At 34.4% G+C, this 16496-nt stretch overlaps 1 protein-coding gene and 1 pseudogene across 1 annotated transcript; both read right to left on the bottom strand.

Annotated features, from left to right (window-relative positions):
• Positions 1–2693: 2693 nt before the first annotated feature.
• Positions 2694–14085, bottom strand: LOC120358879 (annotated as a pseudogene).
• Positions 14086–14585: 500 nt separating this feature from the next.
• On the bottom strand, positions 14586–16232 carry LOC113004041. The gene is made up of 2 exons (XM_039454016.1): positions 16015–16232; positions 14586–15958 (listed from the first exon to the last, which is right to left on the bottom strand). The coding sequence occupies exons 1-2, from the start codon at positions 16125–16127 to the stop codon at positions 14650–14652; spliced, it is 1422 nt and encodes a 473-aa protein (XP_039309950.1). The 5' UTR covers positions 16128–16232; the 3' UTR covers positions 14586–14649.
• Between the last annotated feature and the right edge of the window lie 264 nt (positions 16233–16496).

The raw sequence follows: 16496 nt of genomic DNA, 5'->3' as shown, positions 1-16496 counted from the left end.
ACACAACTTCTGTATTAAGGTAAAGTTAACCTCAGGTGACGGCTATACAAGTAAATTTTTAATGATTTATTAATTTTTGTTTGATTTTCTTGTAAAATTGATCAGAGCGCATCTTCTTTTTACGCGTATTTTAATTTTAAAAGAAGTTTTTGTGATTCTGTAACGTCAATTTGAAGATATTTAGTTCACTGTAAATGTCGGTAATAATTTGTGGCAACTTTCACATATACAATTTACAATACATATATACAGTTTACGAAATATCAGTACGTGATTACATACTGTTACATCAATATTGCTCGCATACATACGGATATATTTCTGTAAAATCTTATTGTATTTGAAATAGGTGTCTAAATTTAATTCTAAAAGCTCAACGTTATTTCTTCGTGTAATCTACATGTTTGGAGACTCCAATTTCGTAACTACGATATTGTAAAGTTTTTATATCAAGCAAAATGTCGGTTAGACAACTCTGGACATCACATTCATTTAACAAATGACAAAAAAGATCTAAATTAAAAAGCTTTTTTCCGTTCTCTGCATAAAGTTCATATTACAAACATGTATTAATGCATATTAGTTTTATAATAGATTTCTAAATCTGTAGAAGTAATATATATAAAAAGTTTTTAGAAAAGTTATTGCATCCTTAAAACAAGACAGATTTCAATATTTCCTTAAAGGGTCTACTGAGATTTTAATAAGCTTTATTCTTTACCATAGTGTAAAATACTTTATATTTGCGTTAGAATTTAAAATTCAACATTAGGTCAATTTTTTTGTTTTTTTAATAAAAAAAACAATGGCATAAGCTTATTTATCTTTACCAGCAATTGGTTCATAAAAACCGTTTAAAAGAAAAAAAAAACGCCAAAATGATTTTTTTTATTTAAAAATTATTAACTTTTTTTTGATTAACCAATTTTAAATCTCCAAAAAAAATTTTAAAGATTTTGGATTATAAGAAAAAATAATTCTTGTTGCGAAATCTTAAAAAGCTTAATTTTATGTTATATGAATGTTGACAAATATCAAAAAGTGTAAAATGGGCAAAAAACAATGAAAAGCCACTATAATTTGTTTATACTTGTCTAACTGGAAACCTTCTAATACAAGTCGCGACACGAGCAAACTTTTGTAGGCAGAGTAGTAGTTTTAACAAAAATCCATGACAGAGAGGGAAATATATTGTATCTCTCTGTATAATATACAAATCTCTGTCTATATTCACATCTCTCATCTTTTGACAGCAAATCGATGGCCACGCACAATAATTTATAATATAAATCTTAAAAGAATAAAGAATTTAGGTGTTTTTGAATTAATTATTGCTTAATGAAATATTCTAATGAGCTTGTTCACTTTTATAATTTTAACCTCGTTTCAATTAAATCTTTTAATTTTAAAAATAATAAAGACGTTGAATTAAACAATTTTTCTCTTATGCATTATTTCGTAATCTAAGAAATCTACTTGTTAATCTTTACAATATTTAGTTTTAATTATGTTGTTGAAATTTAGAAGAAACCCGTATATACCCAGGAAGAAACACGAGATCGGATAGACATCGGAGGCATCTACGTTTAAAACAATATCTAGAAATGTTGAATTTAGACGTCTAAAGTAACATCTATAAATATAAAATTTAGACAGCTTAAGATTTTGTGCTATTGTGTTACTACCCTAATAGCACAAGTTAATACTGAGAACGTTCTGCGGGATATTTGAAAAGTAGATTGCGTAGATCCTCATAACATTCGAAATACATACTGCGATATACTGCAGTACATACTAGGAAATTTCCTATGTCTCGCGTACCCTGAATCGTAGTAGATACTTAGAACATCCCGCAGTATGCGTATAGGATGGAAACAGTCAGAGAATGGTATATCACGCACATATACAGCTATATACGCGAGCTCACATATTTGTAGGCTAAGTTGGATTAAATATTAATGTACACTTTATTTTATGTATAATATATATTTATTTCAATTTTGACGCAGCTTGAGCCAACAGAATTAATTATAAAATTATTATTAGCAATGTTACACCATTGAAAACATAATTATGTCGCTGAATAATTATCATCAATAAATGATGTTAGTAGCATTTTACACCACAGTTTGCTTACAATTTATAAATTTATATATATATACTTGTGGCTTGAAGGAGACTTAATTGATAAATTATTATATAATTGCCCATACAGCACAAGTAGATACTGAGAATGTTCGAAGGATATCGCAGCAGTAGATTGCGTAAATTCTCAGAACATTCGAGATACGTACTACGATTTACTGCGAACGTACTCAGAACATTCCTATTATCGCCCTGTCCAAATCGGGGGTATCTACTGAGAATATCCCGCAGTAAATACCAAGAATATCTCAGGTATCAATATAGAACCACGGATAGAATATGCACGGTATACACTTATTACGTTCGATTAGGGTTAAATAATTGGTACTCTTTTATATTTTATAAATTAATATTTATTTATATATGCATTGTTATGTTATTACAAAACAAGAAAACGAAGCAAAATTCGTTGAGCTATTGGTACGTATTGCACAAATACACAATTGGTAATATACCATCAATCACTTTCACTTAATTCCTATACACGGAAAACTAATATTGCAGACCAACATTTAAAATAAACTTTTAAGAAAGGAAACATCGTGCTACAGCATCTCGACAATATTGCAAAAAAGACCAACATTTAAAAAATAAAACTTTTAAGAAAGAAAACATGTTGCTACTAATCTGACTCTTGCGCAAAAAGATAAATATTCATATTCATTGCCGATTTACAATCTAACGTTTTCCAAAGGCACGTTTTCCAAAGGCACGTTTTCTTGTCCTTGTTCTTTGTTTCTCGTCATGCGTTCCTTGGCATGGGCTAGCCATATTTTAATCGGAGCTGAAATTTGGTCGTCTGTCACATCAACAAATGATTTTCGTATCACATCTGAAAAAAGAACATTTTTATCGTTTATTATTTCTAAATAGTAGAACAAATATGTCTATGCTAATTTAATTTTTGTATAATATTATTAAATTTTTAATAATTTAAATTCAGTTACAAATAATTATATGCTCTATCTCTAATATACACAAAACATACTTTAATATATCAATATATTGATGAATATATGTTTTTATTAATTAATAAATTAATAAATTATTACAAAATATTTAAGAACATATCTTTCAACTTTTACAGGATTTATAGTATTCATTAATAAAAAAATACAAATTGTTTTTAAATATTTTACTTACTTGTAATTATTTTGCAAATTTCTAATTTGGAAAATATTTGTTTCTTTTTTGCACCGTACCAACTGTACTTTATCGCCAAGTCATTAGAGACCATTAATCTCATCAGTCGCAAACATGATGTTTTCATGTTTTGACACAATACAAATGCCAGTTGTGTCGTCTGAAAGATTTGTAAATATTTGAAACAATAAAAAAACGTACAAAGTATAGAATGTATGGAAATAAACACAAGTGTAATAGGTCAGTCATATTACACAAATAAATCCCACTTATAGCACCTCAAATCAAAGCGATTCATAGTGGTTGCAACCTGGGAAGATTAATTGGAAGGTTCAATGTCTAATATGACTGGCCTATAATATGTATTAAGAGATGGAAGTCTATAACATTTTAAATCCAAACTTACCATTTCACTTCGATAAGATAAATTATTTTTTAATTTTGTTTCCATGGCTTCAAGATCGTTTTCATCCTTCAATGGCAGATCTTGAAAAATATCAATTTTTTGTCTTTCTTTCGTTTCGAAAGTACCAGTTGAAAGTTTTGCAACCTGCTTTTTCATATTTTTTATGTCCGTGTGCATGACATTCATTTTCATTTCCATATTCGTTAGTTTTCGAATTACATATCGTGTAGAATCGTTTGATTCTAAAAAACATTCGAAACAGATTCCATTTATGTATAAAAAGAAGATAACATTTTCAAAAATTCTAAAGATGAAAAATATGAAAAATGTAAGCTTATCGAACTGCAAATAAAAAATAGAACGCAAAATTTTTTCATAATAAATACATTAATAACATTATAACTCTAATATATATAATAATCCTAAGTAAAATAGAAACTATTTGCATACTTACTTCGTTCACCATCATTGTAATTTGGTCCTAGTACTTTAGTCTTCTTTATTCCTGCTAATGACATGACTGAAGCATTAACATTATCATTATCGTCATCATTACATGATTCTTCATCTTTCGAAACATTTTTATCTCGTGCATCTAAATGCAATAAAATATTATTACTATTTCAATACAATTATAACACATTGATCTCACATTTACCTACATATACAACTACAAATACTAGAATAAAAATATGAAAAAACCCAGTGAAAACAATCTAGTCAAAATGATGTCAGAGTGACATGAAATTGATGAGAAGTATCATGTCAAAATGAATGATTAAAATGATGGCAATATGACTGCATATCGTCCCATACAGTAATGGTGATTTTAACTGTCATTTTGACATCTGTTTGACGTCAAGATGACAGTCAGCCTGTACAGGAATATAAATGCACGATTAAAATTAAATTATATTAAATGAGAGTAAAATAAAGACAAAATACATTACATACGGTACAACAATTTCACAGATAAGTTAACATTACGAATATAAATTTCAAAAAAGCAATAACATGGATGAAACAAAGCCTTAACATTCAAATCCGAATAGCATAAAATTATCTACAATAAAATTAAAATGTTTGCATACAAATAAGAATAAATTTTATTTGCATTCCAGAGGATCGATTGTACTTCAAAACTTAGTAAAAATTACAAAAGTGACCAAATTCATCAGGTGTTAAAAAATGAAATTGTTAATATTCTAGTATATTCCCTCACTTTTGTAATTTTCAACAAGTTTTTAAGCACACAATCTACCCCTAGGTAGAACAGGGAATTTATGATAAAACTTATAATAAATGATTTTGCCATTATATTGACAACATTTTGAACTAAAGGTTGTTTTCAGTCAGTTAAAAAAGATATCACAAAAAATTGTTGCAAAATAAATTGCACAGAATAACGTTACGTACAATGGGGAACAATAATGGGTTCCCTTTCGTTGTAGATGAGTGCACTACTTCTAGGCTCGCAATTGGCTGGAAGGTAGAAATAATGCGCTCATCTACACAGCGAACGGAATTCATTAATGCTCTCTACTGTACAATATATAAATTTATGAATAATTGTAAAATAAAAAGTAAAATAAAAATTACTTGTATACTAACCTTCATTAGAGGTCAAGCTCGGACTTAATACAACATCATTATCTTCATCTGGCTCAGTACTTTCAATACTTACTAGGTCGTCTTGTTCTTCTTCTTCTATTTGATAATTCCTAGACCCACCGGGTCTAATGTAACCAGAACTAACAACTGGTGATGGATCTGAAAGTAATGAAACAATGTAACCATTGTATATATTATTTATACAGTTTTCAGATAGATAGGCTGTATTCAGCGAAAAAAGCAGCTCACTGAGTGCTCACTGAGCTGCTTTTCCGCTGAACGTAGCCATAGATATCCAAAATATAGATATACTCATTGTCAGTTATAAACCCAAGATAGCCACTTATAAATTTTTTGTGTAAATCTCATTTCAACAAAAATTATACTTACGAAAATCGTTCTTTCCTACATTGGACTGATTGTTTGATGCAGTATTTTTCATTGTCTTTGTACTCTGTCTCTTATATGATCTGTCATCAAAACCTGAAAATCATACAACAATACGTTACTGAAACATTATTCTATTATTTTTTAGTGTATTAATACGAGGTGTGTTCAAAAAGTATCGCGAATTTTGTGTTTTTTCAAAAATTATTTATTTATTCATGAATATCTATTTTGTCCCCTTCAAAGTAATCCCCATGAGATATTATACACTTGTGCCAACGGTTTTTCCAATCTTCGAAGCACTTCAAAAAATCATTTTTTTTTATCTTGTTCAGCTCCTCCTTCGATGCCGTCTTTATCTCGTCAAGCGTAGCGTAACGTCGTCCTTTCATGGGCCTCTTCAGTTTAGGGAACAAGAAAAAGTCACAGGGGGCCAGATCTGGGGAATACGGTGGCTGCGGCATCATTAGTGTGTTGTTTTTGGCCAAAAAGTCGCGCACAAGCAACGATGTGTGAGCAGGGGCGTTATCGTGGTGCAAAAGCCAATTTTTGTTCTTCCACAAATCCGGGCGTTTCTGGCGGATTGCTTCGCGCAAATTGCGCATAACTTGCAGGTAATATTCCTTATTGACCGTTCTACCCTGTGGCAAGAACTCATGATGCACCACGCCCCTGCAATCGAAGAAAACTGTCAGCAAAACTTTCACATTCGACCGAACTTGGCGCGCTTTTTTCGGTCTTGGTTCGTGCGGCAGCTTCCATTGAGATGATTGAGCTTTGGTTTCCACGTCATAACCATAAACCCACGATTCGTCACCAGTTATGACCCTCTGGAGCAAATTTGGGTCGTCGCGGACAGAGTCCAACATCTCATTAGCAATGTTCATGCGATGCTGTTTTTGGTCGCAATTGAGCAATTTTGGTACGAATTTCGCGGCGACCCGTCTCATGCCCAAATCATTGATAAAAATCGAATGGCACGAGCCAATCGATATGTTTAGGTCCTCAGCAACTTCTCTAACGGTGATTCGACGATTGGCCAATACCATTTTCTCCACTTCATTAATTTTTTCGTCTGTTGTTGAAGTGCTCGGGCGTCCGGCACGCTCTTCGTCGTTCACATCTTCTCGGCCTTCTGAGAACATTTTGTACCACCGATAAACGTTGCTTCGGTCCAAGGTAGCTTCTCCGTATGCCACAGTCAACATTCGGAATGCATCCGCGCACTTAATTTCGTTTTTCACACAAAATTTGATACAGGTTCTTTGATCCATTTTTTTGAATAGGTAAAAATCGAAGACGATCCAAAACACGTGCAAGCAAAGCAGCTGTCAACAATTAAGTGAACATTCAAAATGGCCGAGCTTGTCGGCATAAGTGAGAGACATGAGTACCAACATAACGCCACAAAAAGATCGAAATTCGAATATACGTAACCCGCGAAAATTCAAAATTCGCGATACTTTTTGAACACACCTCGTATATATATGTAGCACTTCAACAACAGACGAAAAAATTAATGAAGTGGAGAAAATGGTATTGGCCAATCGTCGAATCACCGTTAGAGAAGTTGCTGAGGACCTAAACATATCGATTGGCTCGTGCCATTCGATTTTTATCAATGATTTGGGCATGAGACGGGTCGCCGCGAAATTCGTACCAAAATTGCTCAATTGCGACCAAAAACAGCATCGCATGAACATTGCTAATGAGATGTTGGACTCTGTCCGCGACGACCCAAATTTGCTCCAGAGGGTCATAACTGGTGACGAATCGTGGGTTTATGGTTATGACGTGGAAACCAAAGCTCAATCATCTCAATGGAAGCTGTCGCACGAACCAAGACCGAAAAAAGCGCGCCAAGTTCGGTCGAATGTGAAAGTTTTGCTGACAGTTTTCTTCGATTGCAGGGGCGTGGTGCATCATGAGTTCTTGCCACAGGGTAGAACGGTCAATAAGGAATATTACCTGCAAGTTATGCGCAATTTGCGCGAAGCAATCCGCCAGAAACGCCCGGATTTGTGGAAGAACAAAAATTGGCTTTTGCACCACGATAACGCCCCTGCTCACACATCGTTGCTTGTGCGCGACTTTTTGGCCAAAAACAACACACTAATGATGCCGCAGCCACCGTATTCCCCAGATCTGGCCCCCTGTGACTTTTTCTTGTTCCCTAAACTGAAGAGGCCCATGAAAGGACGACGTTACGCTACGCTTGACGAGATAAAGACGGCATCGAAGGAGGAGCTGAACAAGATAAAAAAAAATGATTTTTTGAAGTGCTTCGAAGATTGGAAAAACCGTTGGCACAAGTGTATAATATCTCATGGGGATTACTTTGAAGGGGACAAAATAGATATTCATGAATAAATAAATAATTTTTGAAAAAACACAAAATTCGCGATACTTTTTGAACACACCTCGTATATATGTATAATTAAATCATAGATAAGGACCTTCAAAAGTTCAATAAATGAGACGTCAGGGCAGTAAGGGTCAAGACGCCGATCCTGGGGAATAAATTCAATAGAATTTATTATTTCTCTTCACATTCCAAACAGTATTCGTACGTTTCGGCTCAGCTTTGAGTCATCTTCAACCGTTGCAATAATTAGAGCGTTCTCACTTTACTATGGCGAGTTTCATAATTCAACAGAAACACAGACTAAAAGATCCATATCAATCGGTCTCGCCATAGGGAAGTGAGAACGCTTTAATTATTGCAACGGCTGAAGATGGCTCATAGCTGAGCCGAAACGTACGCATACTGTTTGGAATGTGAAGAGAAATAATAAATTCTATTGAATTTACGCCCCAGGATCGGCGTCTTGACCCTTACTGCCCTGACTTCTCATTTATATATGTATATATATATGTATATATATATATATATATATATATATATATAAAAGCAAATGTCCCGACTGACTCATAAACGCCCAACGCAAACCCCTAAAATTAGAAACAGGAAATTCGGGGAGTATATTTTTCCGTTTAAGCTAGTGCTTTATAAAGTTCTTACTTTTTTGTGCATTTCCGGTATTTTTCAAATGTGTAACTTTGTTTAAAAATTTTGGTACTTTTGGCATACTGTCTAATATACTTAATAGCATGTGCTGGGATTAGAAAATATGCTGAAGACAGACTTGATGAGTATAACTTTATTATAATGCAAGTATATTACTGAAAAGACTCTTGTAAGCGATAACAAGCGTAACACAAGAGAGTAACAACACACAAGAGAGAGAGAGGTCTGTAAACTTTATGGCGTAAAAAGAACTACGGCATTTCAGTGCTGACAACACGCTTACACCAATATGTGTGTTACCAATATAATAAGTCTAACAAACTAATTAAGTGAATAATAATAATTTGAATGTAAATGAATTAATTCAACACTCCTCCTCATTCAAATTTCCATCAGACTGCAAGTCTCTCGTAATTTTACGATTCGATTGGCTGACAATGGTTTCGTCAATAGATCAGCAACCATGTTTTCTGTTGGGCAATAAACACATTTGATAGTTCCCTTGTCTACATGATCCTTGACAAAATATGCATGCACATCAATGTGCTTTGAACGATTTGACAGCTTCTCTTCTTTGATTAATTTCAAGCAGCTCTGATTATCCTCATAGATGGTTGTTGGGTCCTCTTCCGGCTGCTTAAAGTCTCTCAATAATCGACGAATCCATAGCGCTTCACTGCCTGCCTCTGATAGTGCAATATATTCAGCTTCCATGGATGATTTAGCAACACAAGTTTGTCTCTTGCTACACCAGCTGATCACTCCATCAAAATACTTAAAAACGTAGCCGGTAGTCGACTTGCGTTGTTGCAACGCGACGTCTTCTGCCCAATTTGCATCGGCATAGCCGACGAGGCCAGTATTACAATTGATGCCACCAAGCATCAACGAAAGGTCTGCTGTACCCTTGAGATATCGAAGAATACGCTTTAGTTCATTCCAATCTTCCTGTGTTGGTTTTGTCACCTTTTGTGCCAAGATTGTCACACTCGCTGATATGTCTGGTCTTGTATTCACAGCGATGTAAAGCAAACAACCAACTAATTTACGATAATTTTCGTTATCTATAAGTAACTCAGAATTTCCACCTTTGCCGTATGACACGCTGATTGGAACATTCGAAGTTTTTGCTTCCATCATACCGAAATCTTTGATGAATTTCATGATGTACCGCTTGTGATTGAGTGCGAAGTTTCCATTGGTGTCCCGTTTAATTTGCAAACCAAGATAATTACGGACATCTCCAAGATTTTTTATTTTGAATTTTGCGCTTAAAATCTTCTCGCATTCTTCTAACATATTATCATCTTCGCTGGCAACAATCAAATCATCGACGTAGATTAGTATGTAACAGATCTTACCTTTATTATACTTAATATACAGGCATGGATCATTTTTGCTTTGTATGTAACCCGCAGCTGTAAGAGTTTGATGAATTTCCTGATTCCACACTCTAGCGGATTGTCTCAAGCCGTATATACTCCTCCTCAAGAGACAAACCTGATGTTCTCTTCCTTCTTCTGTGAAGCCGGGGGGTTGTTTCATGTAGATTGTTTCACTTAATTTTCCGTTTAGAAACGCTGTCTTAGCATCGAGATGAATAACTTTCATTTGCTTTCTGGCTGCAACGGTGAATAAGATCCTGTATGTTGCATGTTTTACTACTGGAGCAAACACTTTATCATACTCGATTCCATATTTTTGGGAGAAACCTTGTGCAACCAGTCGTGCTTTGAATATTTCATTTTCTCCATATGATTTTATTTTATATACCCATTTGCATCCAATTGCACGACGATCCTTCGGTAGGTCTACAAGCTCCCACGTTTCGTTTTCCTTAAGTGACTTAATTTCATTCTTCATTGCTTGAATCCAATCATTCTTTTGTTCGGAACTGATTGCTTGATTGTATGTTTTTGGCTCGACTTTTTCTTCCTTGATGACGTTGATTCTTTTTTCAGTGTAACGACATGGTGGTACCCCTAAATTCGATCTTGTAGACCGACGAAGTTCTGGTATTCTGATTTCATTTTCATTGTTAACAGGGACGTGTTCATTAATATCTCGTTGAGCTATCGGTGATTGCTGAAGATCTCTAAATGCATCACTCGTTGCTGGATCGTTTTCTTCTATTGTTTCGTCTTCATCGGCACTGTAGAATTCATCTTCAGGTAGATGCGTAATTGTGACTTCATTCTCCTCCTTAAACTGATCTTGATTAATCTTCCAATCGCTGTCCTTGTAGACGAATTTGGCATCTCGACTTATGACTACTTTTGCACTTGATGGAACGTAGCACCTATATGCTTTTGAGATCGCATCATAGCCAACAAAAATTGCCTCGGTTGCTTTCGAATCAAGTTTCCTCCTCTTTTCATTAGGTACGTGTACGTAACATTTCGATCCAAATCGTTTGAAAGAATTTAGATTAGGTTTAGTACCATACCAATTTTCAAACGGTGTTCGTACAATGTCCCTGGCTGGCAAACGATTTTGTATGTAATTTGCCATTACGACTGCTTCGCCCCAAAATTTATTTTCCAGCTTAGCTTCCAAGATCATGCATCTTGCCATCTCGAGGAGAGTCCTGTTTTTACGCTCGGCCGCGCCATTCTGCTGTGGACTATACGGTGCCGTTCTTTGATATTGAATGCCTTCTTGATCCAAAAACTTGATGAATTCGACACTCATGTACTCTCCTCCTCTATCTGTGCGAATTAATTTTGGTTTACGATTAAACATCGTCTTGCACATCTCCACGAATTCTCTAAATCTACCAAAAACTTCCAATTTTTCTTTAATAAGGTAGACAGCAGTAAATTTAGAATAGTCATCAATAAAGGTGAGAACGTACCTTTTACCAGATGGTGTCGCTGTCTGCATGGGCCCACAGACATCAGAATGAATCAAGTCTAACTTTTCTTTTGCTCGATTATTCGAACTGGGAAATTTCATCCTGCTCATCTTACCTTTAAGACATACCTCGCAGTTTAATATATTGTTACATTCCTTGCTGCATTCGTCAAAATGAATACCGTTGACAAGATCGCTTGATGGCAATGTCTTCACTAGCTGGATGTCTCTATGACCAAGAATACTATGCCATTTGTGAACGCAGTTCTTCATTGGTTCCGGATCCGGATTACTTATTGCATATATTACATTTGGTGTTTTCAGCTTGTATAGATTTCCACAAGGTTCTCCTAATGCAACTTGTACTCCGTCGCATGCACGAACGATACAGCATTCATCATTGTGGAAAGTCACCGTATAGCCCATTTTGTTTAAACGTCGTACAGAAATAAAATTTCCTTGTATATCTGGTACATACAATACATTTTTAATCGTAACCTCAACAATGTCACCAGATTTATTCATAAATTTTGCATCGACTGTTCCTTTACCGACTGCAGTTACTTTATAACCATTTGCTACGTAGATGCTTTCGGAATGCTTTTTCATGTCGGTAAAAATTTCACGTCTACTCACTATGTGATTAGTTGCTCCACTATCAACCAACCAGCCGTCACTATTAAACGTCATTGCTGCGAATAAATGTTGAGCACTGCCGCTAGCTTCTGCCGAATTTACCTGTTGCTGAATCTTACTTTGTTGTTCTTGACTCTTTTTCTCTTTATGCGCAAGTAACTTACGGCAATCCTTTTTCCAGTGGCCTTTGCGCTTGCAGAAAAGACATTTCGACTTGCTCACGTCAAATGCTTCACCTTTTGCATTTGATGATCCTTTGGTTGACGAACTGATCCTTAATACAGCCTCAGTATTATTATCACGGCTTCGTTCGAGACGTTTTCTATATTCCGCAATCACAGCCGAGCAAACAACACTTGATGTTAATTCATCTTTGCGATTCTCTAAAGTTGTAACTAATACATCATAGCTTTCAGGTAGTGAACTGAGAATTGTGACACACAAAATTAATTCCGGCTTTAAATCATCTCCATAAGCTATGAAGCGTTGAAATAATTCCGTCATTTTAGTTACGTGAGATTCTACATTACCGCCTTCGTCTAATCGTGTTGTCATGAGCTGTCGCAGGATGCTCACTTTGCTGTTCGGCGTGTCCTTTTCGTGAAAATCTTGCAAGTTCTTCCATGCACTTTTCGCTGTATCGCAACTTCTGATGTGTTGAATCTGGTCGTCCTCAATGTTCAATGCAATTGCAGTGTGTGCCTTTTCATCCTTTTGCGTCCAGTCTTGTGTAACCGGATTTAGCGCATCTGCTGTAATTACTGTCCAAACGCCCTTCTCGATTAATAACATCTTCATCTTGTATCGCCAGTTAAAATAATTTCCATTATTCAACTTCGTTATAATATACTTCGATTCCGACGTCATCGTCTTTATGCAGTCTGTCGTTTTATAGGTTAAGTCAATTCACTTGAACTCTTTCAGTCTTCAAAGCACTACTTTCGAGGGACTGGGCCCATAACCTAATAGCATGTGCTGGGATTAGAAAATATGCTGAAGACAGGCTTGATGAGTATAACTTTATTATAATGCAAGTATATTACTGAAAAGACTCTTGTAAGCGATAACAAGCGTAACACAAGAGAGTAACAACACACAAGAGAGAGAGAGGTCTGTAAACTTTATGGCGTAAAAAGAACTACGGCATTTCAGTGCTGACAACACGCTTACACCAATATGTGTGTTACCAATATAATAAGTCTAACAAACTAATTAAGTGAATAATAATAATTTGAATGTAAATGAATTAATTCAACAATACTAGTGTCATCTGACAGTTCATTGCTGCTCGCTGAGGAGTTCATATCTTTTTTAGCTCTATTTTTTCTTGTTCTCTTGCGAGATCATCTTTCTCGGTATTTGATGTAAGATCAGACTCTTCTTCGGCTCGTTTACACTTTTGTCTTGCCACGTCATAAGTCACTGCAACAAAATAACATAATGGGAATAAAAACATGTACCATTGTCCTATAATTATTAATAGACATCAACAAACATTAATATTGCATGTGTAAAACAAATAATAATACACATATATTTCAGAAACAAATATAATATTACTTACTATATGTCCCATATATTTTTCGAATAGAATATTTTGACCATGTAGATTCCGGCTCCTCCATACGTTTAACTGCTTTGTCGTATCTAGCAGTACTAGTGTAAATAGGCCAAAAAGCTTCCTTCAGATCTTGAGTCAACCATTTGTATGGAACTACTGAGAGTCCATCTTCAAATTCAACGACTGCGTACATCTTCAACGTGCCAGCGATTCTGTCTCAATACATATTACATTTTGCTATGTATCAATGGAAAAACTGCATATTTGTCATTTTCATACGGCAACTTCACATATTTTCTAACAACATTTTTTAATGGCCACCATTTCAATTCTGAGCATGAGTGCACACTATAAATTTCAAGTAATGATGATGGACAAGGAATATTATATAAGTCGTTTCTTTCTAAAAATTCGCGACCTATAATGACTGGAACATTTCGCTTTGAACAGTGTGCTATATTTTCTATACATACAATGGCACCACAATTTAAGCCGCAACAACTATCCGCGAGTGTCCCAGCTTTCAATGTAATTCCGTTATACTTCACTATTTTATATTGTGGATTGTTACAATTGGAAACAAGTGGACCATCATAATGCAAATTTGTTAAATTTGGGTGTACCAAAGCAGAACGTGATGAAAGAGAAGTTGATAGTGATAAATCCGAGTTTATTTCTTCTTCAAAATATCTCCGCACAACTTGTTGTAAAGGTCTTTCTGTTTTCCTAATATATTTCTTCAATGTTTTCATATAATTTTCAAATTTAAATGCAGTAAAGTTGTCAAGCGGTCCAAATCTTTTAACGATATCAACAAGATGCACAAAACTGTGAATATTATGTGACATATTCTCAGTACCATATAGTTTCTTAAATGTTTCAATAAAGAAAAATATCAAATCTTGCGCATAATTTATGTATTGATTTAAATCTGGTGAAGAACGAATGCGAATAACCATGTAGCGTCATAAAATTGATATATACGTTTTTCTTTAATATCGATTTAAAAGCCAGTGGACCCGTGTATAATAATATCAGTCGATATTCTGTAGCTTTCCATAATTTCACACAATTCAGTGTTCGTGGCTTTCTTGCAAATTCTACAGGTATTGCAGGTTTCAACAGTGTTGTTAAATGTGTAGAAATTTCTTCAACAGCTCTATTTTGTAGCCGATAATCCAATTTCCCAGAAAGCCATAAATATATTATTTTGCGCATAATACCTAAGAACACCAAGTGCATAGGATCTAACGGAACATTGGTAACAGGCTTAAAATGTGGTATTTCTAACAAACTGCAGGTGATATCTGGCTTGTGATAATTATCGTCAGTCTTTCGAATGAAATTGTTATCTGTTCTAGGTGGTGCATTGATTTGTGGGAAACATATTCGGTTTCCTACATATTCTCCTTCTGTTTGACACTTAGTACAGCTGGAATAACCGGAATGTCCTTTTACACACATAACAAATGCTTTCGCTGGAGTATCACAAATTAAAGCCTCAAGCCTGCAATTTATATTACGACCATTAATGGTAATACCGTTTTCGCACATATCTTTAGCCTCGTCAACAAATTGCTTCAAAAAATCATTGGCATTTGTCGATTTTTCATATCCATAATAAAGTCCAATTACAAATACATTATCATATGGAAGAACTGAACCTAATATGGGCCAGAACTGTTGTGATGACGATTTCGACAGTGGTAATCCATCAACATTGATAGTTATTTTCACACAATCAATATTATCCTTTGCGGATGTCAATATATTTAATACAGATTTAAGTAATCCAAAATGGTGATATATTCCCGGAGTTACTGTGCGTATCTCTTGTTCTCTCGGTATTCTTAAAAGTAATCGTGCATCTGTCGACAATTTTGAAAAACAAGAGTGTTGTTTTAATATTTGAAGTAATGCTCTCAGAGCAGTATGTGAGACTTGATGCTCTGTAGCCCAGACAGCAAGGATATCTTTAAAATCGCTATCTCTTGTATTTTCAGATGCCACATAAGGTATTGAGTCACAAGAAATGTTTATAGGAGATTGTTCTGAATCCGATTCGTTTAACTGTCGACATTCGTCATCTTCATATGCTGCACATATATTATTCTCATTTTGTTCATTAATAGTGCCATTTTCAATTGCATGCGTTTCTGTACGTTTATGTATCGTATGTGAATATATTCTAGAATCATTATTTAAATATTTTGATTTTTTATCATTATCACTATGTGATGATACAGTTGTAAGAAACTATCATATACTCGTATAAGTTCTGATTCTTGTGCAGCTAATTGACGCAAGCGACTTTTTGATACACATGCAATGTCTTTTCTGGGCAAATTTCGTTTCATTATCTGTTAAATAATGTTATATTAATCATTATTTGAAGACGGAGACAGAGGGAGAGTATTAATACTTTCAGAGTTTTATATCTTATTTTTAGTTGATATTATTATACTGTTTTATAATTTTCATATTATATTGTACATAATATATTATTAATTAGTATAAATTCTATTAAAATTATGCATTATTATTTTAAATAACGTAACGATAAAAGTATTAAAATTAAAAAATATGTACAAATGTAATATTTTAAAAATGTTTTTTTAAGGATGTTCTGAAGGCACCGTCCCAATCAAAAGTATGCAAAAAATATTTAAAACATTGATATTAATTCTCCAGGGATACAAAGACAAAAAATGTATACAAATAGCAAA

The sequence above is a fragment of the Solenopsis invicta genome, chromosome 10 (assembly GCF_016802725.1).
Source record: "Solenopsis invicta isolate M01_SB chromosome 10, UNIL_Sinv_3.0, whole genome shotgun sequence".
NCBI classification, from domain to species: Eukaryota; Metazoa; Arthropoda; class Insecta; order Hymenoptera; family Formicidae; genus Solenopsis; species Solenopsis invicta.
The sequence above is the reverse complement of the archived record's forward strand: the minus strand, read 5'-3'. Positions and strand labels throughout refer to the sequence as shown.